The sequence below is a fragment of the Colletotrichum chrysophilum genome (genome assembly GCF_026319265.1).
Source record: "Colletotrichum chrysophilum strain AFK26 chromosome Unknown scaffold_18, whole genome shotgun sequence".
In the NCBI taxonomy this organism is placed as follows: domain Eukaryota; kingdom Fungi; phylum Ascomycota; class Sordariomycetes; order Glomerellales; family Glomerellaceae; genus Colletotrichum; species Colletotrichum chrysophilum.
In genome coordinates, this window is record NW_026517305.1 from 145,567 (window position 1) to 157,907 (window position 12,341).

At 54.6% G+C, this 12,341-nt stretch overlaps 3 protein-coding genes across 3 annotated transcripts; 1 reads left to right on the plus strand and 2 right to left on the minus strand.

Moving 5' to 3' along the window:
* Positions 1-2,093: 2,093 nt before the first annotated feature.
* Positions 2,094-3,811, minus strand: COL26b_003295 (uncharacterized protein; the record flags this gene model as incomplete). The annotated part of the gene is made up of 2 exons (XM_053176194.1): positions 2,094-3,298; positions 3,355-3,811. 2 exons carry the CDS (start codon positions 3,809-3,811, stop codon positions 2,094-2,096), a joined length of 1,662 nt encoding a protein of 553 aa, XP_053039815.1.
* A 2,191-nt stretch (positions 3,812-6,002) lies between these two features.
* On the plus strand, positions 6,003-7,770 carry COL26b_003296 (uncharacterized protein; the record flags this gene model as incomplete). The annotated part of the gene is made up of 2 exons (XM_053176195.1): positions 6,003-7,499; positions 7,573-7,770. 2 exons carry the CDS (start codon positions 6,003-6,005, stop codon positions 7,768-7,770), a joined length of 1,695 nt encoding a protein of 564 aa, XP_053039816.1.
* Positions 7,771-7,923: 153 nt separating this feature from the next.
* Positions 7,924-10,483, minus strand: COL26b_003297 (uncharacterized protein; the record flags this gene model as incomplete). Its single annotated transcript, XM_053176196.1, has 5 exons — positions 7,924-8,344; positions 8,394-9,623; positions 9,677-9,921; positions 9,976-10,162; positions 10,212-10,483. 5 exons carry the CDS (start codon positions 10,481-10,483, stop codon positions 7,924-7,926), a joined length of 2,355 nt encoding a protein of 784 aa, XP_053039817.1.
* Positions 10,484-12,341: the final 1,858 nt, after the last annotated feature.

A 12,341-nucleotide genomic window follows, 5' to 3' on the forward strand; every position in this document is an offset into this window, starting at 1 on the left:
ACAGATGAAGGTCCTCCGCATCTTCAAGAACCCGATCCGTGCCCAACTTCTGGGAGCTTCTTGTCGCGTGTGTCGCCTCGTTGGGCTCTTATCCAACCCACATCAGAGCTCTGACATCGATCCACAAGCATTTGTGTTAGAAGCTGATTCTTGGAATCCCAGCGACAGCGACACTGGATACGCTAAATGTGTTAAGATCAGAGTCCGGTCACCGAAGTCCGGCGTGCAACACCTGGGCGTTCGCGACGATTACAAGCGCTGGCTTATAGCCCACAAGTACCCCAGCAGTGAGAGCGTCCAGATTCGTGTACTTCGACCTTCACAAGTCTGTTTTGATTTTTTCAGACTCAAATTGGAGGAGTGTTACAATGGTCACGAGAAGTGCTGTTCCTCGGCCACGGCCTCAGTAATGGTAGACCTACGCCTGATCGACGTTCATACGAAACAGATCATCACCGCTAGCCGAGATTGCAAATATATTGCATTGTCGTACGTGTGGGGTGACACTTCTGCTCACAACGTTGAGGGTCTGTTCCCGCTAGTCGTGGAAGACGCCATGTCCGCCACCAAAGCCCTCGGTTGTCAGTACCTTTGGGTTGACCAATGCGTAGGTCATATTCTTGTACAAAAGTCTCTTGCATTTAACTGACTGGCAGTTGATACAAGTGCATTAACCAGACTTCCGAACACAAAGTTTCGATGATACAGCAAATGGACCGGGTCTATGGCAATGCCTTTGCCACCATTATTGCAGCATCTGGCAAGAGTTCTGAAGAGGGCCTGCCTGGTATGAGCGGCCCTCCTCGTCGGCAAGAGGTTCTAAAATTTGGCGATATCAATGTCGTTGAGCTTCTCAACTCCGGGCAGGAAACTGTCAAGTCTGGAAAATGGGTCACTCGAGGGTGGACATTTCAAGAAGGGTTTCTCTCCAATAGGCGCTTGATTTTCACCTAGAAAGAAGTCCTTCTTCTCTGCAACAATGAATTGGTGAAAGAAACACAAGCCGGGACGGAGGCAGATCCATACTGGCTAATGGATGTCAAAACAAAGGCTTTCGGTGAAGGAAAAACCTATACCACTAGCATCAGAGACTCTTTCGACCTTTTGTGGCAGAGGGACGCAGCTACAAGCCGAGTAACATCTTTCCCAAGCTGGTCATGGATAGGCTGGTCGGGCCGATTCCGTTTCACGGACCTGGGTAATCAGTTGGGACTTCGACCTGATCTAGCGGAAGAAAGTTTTCAGGAAGACGCAGGAAGTTTCGTGGGCACCGCATGGAATCGCAACCTTCAGATTCGGCTTCCCTGGGGCAATGGGACGATTGACTTGCATGAATTTATGCGAGAACACGCCTTGAACACTTCTCGAGTTGCGGATACGGATCCAAAGGAAATCACAATTCAATCTCATGTCGTTTCACTTAGACTGCGCAAAGTGGTTTGTTATCCCGGAGCCGAGGACGAGGATTGGCGTGACCCATCAACCTGGAAACCCCGGGAGCCGGTCACAGTGGCAACGTTTCTTCTCAAAACTGGTGTTTTTGTCGGTATACCAGTGTTTTTCGACAGAGACTATGATCCTAATTGCCACACAAGAGGTTTGGTTTTACGCAATGACAGTATCGGTTGGTATGGAGTCCGTTCGTACAGCATCATCATTCTCCACCCGCTCAACAATGGAAAATATGAAAGGGCGGGGATTGTCAGTCTGGAATATCGTCCGAAAAGCGGTTCGATAAGCTCCTTCACTCCTGGTTTTGATAGAATTGATGACTTGGGTGATTGGTTTGTTTACATGGATGATGAAGATCATCTCCTACCGCCGGAGAGCAAGGAGGGAACCAAGGGATATCCACATGACTATTCGTTCCTCAGGGGCATGAGTTGGGAAACTATCTGTTTGGTATAGGCCGACTTTGCAGTGGGCCTGTCTGCTTTGAAAATTATTGGACGGTATTTCAACGTTAGATATGTCCCGATGTGGCCCTGCGATAGCCCCAATGGATTCTACCCAGAGCTCTGAGAACACGTCAATTTTCTTATTGAGAGTTTGGTGAACTGTCTTGCCTATCCCAATGTCTCCAAGCACGAATATCATGCCACCACTCCAACCCTGTCCAAGTCCGGTGCAAATCCACCATCAACTCCAGATATGCTGATAGTATTCGGGCCATTGACATCGAATCCCGACAACTCAACTGCGTAGCCCTTGAAGACATCGGTATCCCAGTTGTAACCGCTCAAAGGGAAGCTAACCGTCACCGCAGCGCCGTTGTTGATGGTCACTGACGCGGTACGCTCATTGTTACCCCCGCCGAGGTATCCGACGTCACCGTTGATGAAGTCGAACAGCACGTTCTGCTTCGCCTGTGAAGTCCGGATGTTTGACAGAACGACACGGCCTCCGGAAGATCCACCTAGGTTACCGACCTTGTTGGAGGTTGCGCAACCAGAGCAAGACTGGGTGTTCGCGCCAGACGACAAGGAGCCGGTTGCAGCGGATACGTAGGTGTAGCTAGCTGCGGGAGCCGAGGCTCGCTTAACGTTGGAAAGACGCAAGGCGAGAGATCCGTGGGCGTTGACCTGCTTGGAGAAGCTGGTCGCACCATCAACCGTCTTCCAATCCCAAAGATCCTTGATCGTGGCAGATTTAATGTTAAGTTGCGAAAGTTGCACGTCTAGAGTACGGGCAGTGTTGGTGAGGTCCACAACGAGGACGGCGACGTCACCGTTGTCGAGGTCTCCGGCCCAGAGGTCCCGGTCTCCGGTCCAGCGTTGAACAAGCTGGATCGGCTTAACTGCAGGGTCTTGGTTGATGGCGATCAGGTCCTTGTTCTGCAAGAGGGCGACGGTTTCGTCAGACAACGCGGCGAGATCGGTGGAGATCATGAGGGCAGACTTGAGCATTGCCCATGAGGCAAAATGCGTGGCTTGTTCGTCAAAAGTCATGCCACTGTTGCCGACTTCCAGCAGATCAGCATCGGCAATGTGTCCTGGCCCAATGATACCCGACTTTGCGATGTGAATTGCCTGGTTGTAGATGCGGTAGACGTTGCCCCAGCCGGTGGCGATGTCATCAGACAGTCGGAATGATGTGGAAAGGCCCTTGGTCCACTGTGCAGGTCCTTGGAGACCACTTGACGACGAAAACGGGACTCCCCACTGGCAGATAAGCATACCGGGGATGCCGACTCGTTGAAGCTCCTTCCACATGGTCGTGAAACGAGTCACGAAGTCGTCTCTGGCGGACTTTGGCGCGTTGTCGTCCGCACTAGATCCAGAAGCATAGCAGTTGTCGTCTAACGGGCAAGTCAGCGGAATATTCTCCTGAAGGACTCCGACTCGTGTTACTCACACTTGACATATTCAGTGCCTAGACTCTTGAAGAAGTCCGCATCAACGGCCTCGTGACCGAGAGAGCCGGCGACGGGACTGGGAACTTCCGGATCACACATTTTCTCTCCGGCGTCAGAGTACATTGTCCACTTCATGCCTTTCGACCGCGCGAGGTCGCTCAACGGCTGAAGACCCTGCGGGAACGCATCCAAGTTGATCTTCAAGGCGCCAGAAGTGTCATTGCGCTGTCCGTCTCTGGAAGCCCAGCCGCAGTCGATTTGGAAGAACTTGTAGCCTGCATCGACGAAACCTCGGCTTGCCAAAGAGTTGATCGCGGCTTCGATCTTGTCGTGGTTCGGGCTGCAAGAGACTTGGTTGTAGGAGTTCCATCCCATTACAGGCGTTGACTGGAATGATTGACTCGCTGCCAGTGGGGCGCCCAAGAGGGCGAGGGCGATGAAGGTTGAGAAGACCATGATGAGAACGCGCAAGAGAAGAATTCTTAACACGATAGACCGACAGTGTCCTGTATGGTCATGTCATGGAGGATTATGTACTCTTTATTGTTCTTGAATTTCAAGATCTCGCTGTTGTTCCTGACTCTCCGGAACCCGCGCGGGTGCGCGACAACTAAAGAGTGGATTGTAGCGCGCCAATCGAATGGAAGCAACTCGGGCCCATGATCCCATACACCTAGGTCAGAAGAGGTAAGAATAGCAGGTTCCGGTCATGTCAATGCAGGGGATCTGCAATAGGAACTCGTATTGGCCATCTCAATCTCACTGGCTGTATAAGTGATGCGCGCATCCAAAAGTCACGTCAATTGATGGCACTCTATTAGATAACCAAGACGATCACGTTTATTCATGCGCATTGCCCTCGCATTTACTTGTTCAGTTGTGAGGTTCAGGAGGCATCTTCCGAGGGGTTCGGGAAGCCCCTTTTCTTGGCTTTTTTTAGCCAAAAATTGGGCGCTTGACGTCCCTCAGCCACCCCCAAACAATTACTCGTGCCGAAAGCCGTGCGTATGTGTTCGTCAGATCTACGGATGCCCCGCGTGCGAGTTCCCCGCGAGCTTCATCCACTGTGCCAGCCCAGCTAGGCTATCGGTCGATGCTACCCCGGCGTTAGCGGGCGCAAGCGACAAGCTTGATTTAGACAGCAGCACGAATCATGGTTGCCATAATCATCAAGAAGAGGCAATTTTTTGGCAAAGTTGTAGAAATGCTGGATCCGACGGGATAGCCCCTTAATTGTGACTGTGACAACTGTGAGCTTCGCAAGACACAGCATCCTGTGCTCCAAATGATGCGAATGATTGGAGCGGGCGTATGCAAAGCCTGTTGCTCACCCAAACGCAGAAATGAACTGGATTGCTCATGCGCTAATTAGGCGGTTGAACAGCCGCCGCGGGAGAATCACCATGGACAGAGCGTGCAAAGGGGAAGTTTGGTGGCCGATACTACGGTCTTGAGAATGAACAGGAAGAGGGCACTTGGTGCCCTTCTTGAAGCAGCCTCAGTCGCGATGCTCCAGAGACCTAGGATAGCCACTCGACTGGGAGCAATTAGCACTAGCGCATGTCCACCGCGGGATCGAGTTACAGGGCCTCAGTGGATCACTTTGAAGACAGCTCAGGATGCACATGCCGGCATTCATTGCGGACGGACCCCCTTCCCCGTCTGTGGAGGCAAAGCTTCAATCCCTTGCCGAGGGCAGCTAGACCGGTCTGTCCCAAGAACGACCGAGTTTCCGAAACTCAATCCATACGTCGCATCGTCGTCACATCTCGCTTGGGAATGGGCGACGAAGGAGAAATCCTCATTAAAAAGCCAACCTACTTGGAGGTTTGCAGCTCTTGCTCTCGAGCGACCATCAACTAGGAGGGTGTCTAAGAAATCAGTAGTAACATGATCAAATACATCTTGAGGCCTTGCACGTTCAACACGTCCGAACCGACTTTATCTCACTCGTGTTGTCCGTGGCTGGGCTTGTGAGTCTCTAATCAGATCTGATAAGATGGACTAAAAGGGATGAACGTTTTGGCAGATTTTCTGCCTTACGCAGTACAGGATGTCCATCTAAGAAAGCTTTCGGTTAGGAACGCTTTGATACCACCAAAAGCACACATTGGCCAGACCAGGAAGTGGTGCCGAACAGCTCATGATCTGACAGAAAGGTAAAATGAGCAGATGAATAGCCTTACGATGCCCAATAGACCAACGGATGTGTATCGTATCGTAGCGAGAGCTTCCCCTCCTGACGCGGAAGCTTCACCTGCGCAGAGTTTTGTTGCTGGCGGTTTTCATGTCACCATACCGAGGTGCCAACAGCTAAGAGATACCTCATGATGTAGTTTGACGTTGCTTTGGATTGAGTCTCAACACGTCGCAAGCGGGACACCCGGAGTGGTTGAAGGTTGTTGATACACCCTATCTCCCAACTGTCATCGGCTTACGATGCATAGTTTTCTGATACGAAATTATGACGAGACGGTGATTTAGTTTCGACGTCCCCAAATACCTCCAAGTGAGGCAACATAGAGTGGGGAAGAGAGGCTTCATGGTTTGAGAACATAAAACGCGAGAGTGCTGCATCATTCTGCGACCTATTGCGCGACTGTGTAAATCATCCACCAGGTCGTGAGTGATCGACACGAAGAGCACCATGTCTACAAACCAATTCGACTTCATCGTTGTTGGCGGCGGCACGGCAGGCAACGTCGTAGCCGGCCGTCTCGCGGAAAACCACAATGTCCGCATCCTCGTGATTGAAGCCGGCCCTGGCAACCCCCAGGAAATCCAAGAGATCACTACCCCGGCCATGGCAATGAACCTTCGATCCAGTAAATATGACTGGGCTTACAAGACCACTCTCGTCAAGCGTAATGACTACGAGCGCATCGAGAAGCCCAACACCCGCGGCAAGGCCCTCGGCGGAAGCTCTTCCCTCAATTACTTCACCTGGGTCCCCGGATGCAAGCCCACCTTCGATCGCTGGGCTGAGTTCGGCGGCAGCCAGTGGACATGGGATCCTCTTGTCCCGTACCTGAGGAAGAGCGCAACGTACCATGACGATGTCAACCGCTACCCTCCCGAGATGAAGAAGCTGGGCGGAGGTGGCCCGCTGCCCATCTCCCACGCTGAACTACTCCCCGAGATGGAGCCTTTCCGGAAGATGCTGGCCAGAGCCTGGACATCCATGGGCGAGAAGATGTCGGAGAACATCTACGATGGGGAGATGAACGGCCTCACGCACTGCGTCGACACAATCTATCGCGGTCAGCGGTCTGGAAGCTACCTCTTCCTCAAGAACAAACCCAACGTCACAGTCCTCGCAGGCGCGCACTCCAAACGGCTTATTATCGACCGCGCCAACCGTACATGCAAGGGCGTCATTGTCATCGACAGCTCCGGGAACGAGATGAGCTTCTTCGCCCGACGAGAAGTCATCATGTCACAAGGCGTGTTCGAGACACCCAAGCTTCTCATGCTCAGCGGCATTGGTCCGACGCACCACCTAGCCAAGCACGGCATCGACACTATCGTCGACTCACCCCATGTTGGCCAGAACCTCCTCGACCACCCCGGCGTCCCCTTTGTCCTGCGCGTCAAGGACGGGTACGGCATGGACGACCACCTGCTTCGCAAGGGCCCAAAGCACGACGCGACTGTGTCTGCATTCAATAGGAACCACTCTGGCCCCATGGGATCCGGTTTACTGGAGATGGTCGGGTTCCCACGCATCGACAAGTACCTCGAGCGAGATCCGATATACCGTCAGGCGAAAGCAGCCAACGGTGGCGTAGACCTATTCTGCCCCGAGGGCCAGCCTCACTTCGAGCTTGACTTCGTGTGTATGTTTGGCACGGCATTCCAGTGGCACTATCCCATCCCCAAGAGTGGACAACACATGAGCGTCGTGGTAGACCTCGTCCGCCCTGTGTCTGACCCGGGCGAGGTAACCCTGAACAGCACGGATCCCTTAGAGCAGCCGAACATCAACCTTAACTTCTTCGCCAACGACCTTGACATCATCGCCATGCGCGAGGGCATCCGGTTCTCGTATGACCTTCTCAAGAAAGGCGACGGGTTCAAGGACGTTGTCTTAGACGAGTATCCGTGGGAGATGCCGCTCGAGTCCGATGAGGAGATGAAGAGAGCTGTTCTTGACCGCTGCCAAACTGCGTTCCACCCGTGTGGCACGGCGAGGTTGTCCGGGAGTATCCATCCAGCAGGGCGCGGTGGATCCGCGGCTGAGGGTCCATGGGATCAAGAACCTGCGGGTTGTGGATGCGTCCGTGATCCCTGTGATCCCGGATTGTCGTATCCAAAACTCTGTGTATATGGTTGCGGAGAAGGGCGCTGATCTGATCAAGGAGGACCACAACGACGTCTACCAGATGAGGTCTGGATTTCAGGGGGCCCGTCTTTAGTTTGGTTGCGGACCGAGTCAGTACAGAATGATCATTGCGTAATACGTCGTATAGCCCACCATCAATGACATGGTTCGTCAAAAGGCAAAGGAGGCCCTACTATGACAGAGAAAAATAAATTATATTATCTCTAAAAGGGTTCGTGAATTAGACTCAAGCATGCTGGTAAAGCGCAATGCCCGCCGTGAATCCCGCAATGTTGTCCTTGTACAGCGCGACGTCCTTGCCGTGCCGCGTGACCATCGCCTTCGTCCCGACAATGTTGAGGTTGTACGTCTCCAGGTGCTCCGTCTTGGTGCAGTTGTTCGGCGAGTCCCGGATGTCGTAGATGCGCTGCTGGCACCGCGCGCCGGCGCCGACCTGGCAGCACGCCGTGCTGTAGTTGTTGAAGAAGGAGTACAGCCCCGCGCCGAAAATGGCGATGTTGCGGCTGCCGATGACGCGCAGACCCCAGGCCATCTCGCAGGGGGCCTCGCTGGTGTCCTTGCCCTTGCAGTCGGCTACAAAGTCTGGGTCGTGGTAGCCCTTGACACGGGGGAAGGGGATGGAGGCGACCGGGTTGGGTTGGTAGTATCTGGTCATCGTTAGCTTTCCTGTTATCTCTGAAATGTGGAAATACTCACGGCGTCTCGGTCTGGATCATGCCCATGTAGATATCCCTCGTCTGGTAGAGCTGGTACTGGTACAGCGTGTGATGCTCCACGCCAGAAGCAGAGAGCCAGATCTTGCCAGCGGTCGCTTCAATCAGCAACCCTCTGCCCGCGTAGATCGTCACCTGGGTGTACGTCGGGTCCTCCAGATCGTGGTCCGCGACCCACAGCCAGCAGTTCTCCATGAAGAGGTTCGACGCCGGCTTGGTGATGTGCATGCTCATCCACGCCGCGATGCAGTTCTTGTCGAGCGTGTCCGCCGTGACAGTAGCGTTCGGCGTCGTCGGGCACTCCTTCAACTGCTGCTGCGTACCAGCGTACCCGCCCACGCGGATGTGCACATCCCACATGCCCGCCGGCTCGCCCAGGGTGTTGAGGTTGTACTCGACGACCTTGGCGCCGGGCGCGGCCCCGCGCGTCGAGACGATCATGTCGGACCACTCGATCGTCCCGCAGTCGCCCGGCAGCGCGACCTTGACGACGGGGTGCGGGCTCGAGATGTCCTGGAACTTGGGCCCGCCGCCCATGATGATGGACGCGAGCGCCTCGCCGACGATGCGCGCGCCGGCGGGGATGAAGACGGTGTCGGAGACGTAGTAGGTTCCCGCGTCGACGAAGGCGACGAGCGAGCTCTTGGAGGCGACGTAGTTGAAGAGGTTGTTCAGCGCGACGGTGTCGTCGGTGACGCCGTCGCCCTTGGCGCCGAAGGTGCGCGCGGAGACGAAGCAGTCGGCGGAGAGGGTCTCGTAGTGCGGCTTGGAGCGCTCGTAGTACTTTGTGCCGTTGGCGGTGGTGGCGACGAGGGCGTTGTAGACGGGGAAGTAGCCCGTGTCGCTGCCGGTGTAGTCCGTGGGCCCGGAGGGCGTGTAGATGTGGCCCATGGCGAAGCCCTGGCTGACGACGGAGCCCTTGGTGCCGGAGATGATGGTGTTGTTCTGGGGTCCTTGGAGGATGGTGCCGACGTTGGAGAAGGCGACGTTCTCCATCATCAGGGTGCCGGCGGCGATGGGGACGATGGAGGCGGAGCGCGGGGTGCGGATGGCGGTTTGGACGTTGACGAACTCGGAGTCGATGAGGGTCACGGAGGAGGTGCTGTTGTCCTGGATGCGGATTCCGGTGCCGCAGTTCTCGACGTAGATGCTCTTGTACGTCCAGCCCCAGTCCCAGAGCTGGTTGATGGCGATCTGGGAGTTCCAGAAGCGGCTGGGAGATTGTTAGCGGATGGTATCAGGTGAGGGTGACGATGGGTTGCTTACAGGTTGCGGGCGGTGTATTGCTGGTTGCCAAAGTTGGCGCCATACTGTCCACCGTAGAAGTCCAGGTCGTTGAGAAGACCGCCGGAACCTTCCTCGATGAAGATACCGGTGTGCTTGCTGTCAGCGCCGGCGGCGAGGCGGAAGACGCAGTTGGTGATGGCGGTGGCCTGGGATGAGGGCCAGTGGATTCCGAGAGCGGCAGAGGAGGCGGGAATGGCGGTGGTATCGAAGATCAGGTTGCGGACCTATTCGATGTAAGTGACAAGCTCGTCCCGGGTGAGTTGAGTCCCGTAGCTTACCTGGCGGAAGAAGACGTTGGTGGCACCCCAACTCAACCCGTTGGCACCGTACTTATTGCCGTCAATGAGACCAAAGTTGTTAGTGACGTCGAAGTTGGCAGCAGCCTTGATCACGGGTCGGTCTGTCGGGTCGCCGATGATTTGGGTGTAGAAGTAATCGACGATTGAACCAGAGATGAGATATGTGCTGTCATGTCTTAGCAGTGAACTAGTTTCTAGTCAATTGTAGCACTCACCCGGAAGGGAAGTAGACCGTCGCAGGTGACGTCGTCTCACCCTTGCATGTTCCCGGTGCACATCGGTTTCCGGATGAGATGGCGAGGTTGATCGCCGCCGTGTCGTCAGTAACACCGTCACCCTTGGCCCCGAAGTCCTTGACGTTGCGGAAGACCTGGTATTTTGGATCGGCGTTGTAAGCCGAGATACCCTGGTGCTTGATATCCTCCATCCAATATGTCGCCTTGGCGACGGCCGCAGCGGCGAGCCAGAGCGCGGTGGTGAAGCGCATCCTGACGAGTATACAATAAACAATTACACAGAGTTGAAACAGGAACAGCTGGAATGAATGACGATGAGTAAAAGAGAGACTGTGGTGTGATGGTCAGGTGAGTGATCGATGCCACGAAAAGAGTGTGTATTCCCCTTTCTACCCAAGAGGCGGGGGTTGACTGAAAGTCAAAAAGTGAACGAACGATCCCGAAGAGGAATCAATAAATGGCAGCGTTAACAAAAGAATGGACGACGATGATCCTAGCAAATTATACACATTTGATCTCCCGTCAGTACGGATGAACCCAAAGTTGACGTGGTATCAACCCGATGGTCCCGAGGTGAGCAAACTCAAGAACAGCAAGCGAGCGTGGGCAAGGGGGATGGGAAACCCTTGATCCTTTATTAGACTTAAGTTGATGTGGAGGGGTTCGGGCTGAGCACGCATGTCAGCGATGACCAGCCCTGCGTGTTAGTCCCGTTGGTTCCTGCGTCCGCGCCGTTCAGGAACCACGCCAGCGGGATAAACGGCCCTGCTGCTGCTGTTCTCCCATTGCCCAGTGAGGGAAGGGATAGGGCGGGGGAGCAGGATACGGCAGAAAGGGTTGTCTCATTTGTTTTAGTCTGACTCTGTTCGCGAGCGTGCGGGACGGACGGTCTTCTCCTCCCTGCTCCATTCCGAGATGACACCACTTTGATGCCCGCTGCAGAGAGAGCTCCGTGACGATGTCAGACGTGCAGACGTCGGGAATTGGGCAGGGCCAGAGCAGACACCTTGATGACAAGTCCTCGTTACCCGACTCGGCCTAAGACGGGCCAACCTGAATCAACGGGGCGCGAAGCTCGTCAGCCAGCGAGGACGCCATTTTCCAACAATTTCCTGTCGAAAGGGGAGCTCGTCGTCTGTGGCTGGCTGTCTAATCCGCGCCAAAAGGTTCAAAAAAAGAAGCTGGCTGCCTTTTTCTGTTACTTGGCTATTGTTCACCCACGCGACGACGCGAAAAGGTCGGAGGTGTGCTAGGCTGGACTGGGATTGGAGCCGGGCCTTGGTCGCCCTGGGAAATGATGAATGAGGGGGAAATGAGGAGACGCCTCCCCGGACGCGCATCACTTCTCGGTATGGGCGAGCTAGGCAATTGAGGCTGCAGCTTCTCGTCATTTGTGCCCCCGGCCTGCTTTTGGATGTTGAGAAAGGTTTTTTCGCTCCTCGTGTTCGCTGCGGGAGGACTGCATACGGCTTTGATCATGGAAGGGAGTGGTTGATATTCGGTTGCACGAGCGAGGAATTCTGCCTGTCCCATGTTCATGCATAGAGACTCTGTCAAGCAATGAGGCGTCTAACTCCCCCTGACTCAGCATGGTTTGGAGTGAGTCCAATGTTTCGCCAGTCAGAAGTCTATCGAAACTTACCGGCAAAAAGAAAAGAATGGCGACATTAGAACGGCTGTTCGTCCTGTAGGTTTGCAAGAAAACAAGCAGGCTTCGAGGGCCCAAGTCAGGCTGCCATCGACGGGCAATTGACTTTCCCACCGACGGAGCAAACCCCTGACATGACGGCGCATGGAGGGGTAACATCGCTCACCCTGGCTTGCAGCTCCAAATATCAGCTGAAAAAGCCAAGATCGGGAGACATTTGGCGGCCTGTCGGATTCCTCGTTTCCAACGCAAAATCGACTGTTGCCAAATTCCCCAGACTATCGAACACACATGGAAAGGGAGAAGGAGGATGGGTTTCACGGCTTTATCAACGTACGCTAGACCTCGTCCGAGAAATGCAACGTCCGCCGATCTGCTCCGTTCATCAGTCTCGGCCGACGCGTGGCTGGCACGCGGGGAAATGGGCGCCGAGACGGACGAAGCCGATATCACAGCCCAAA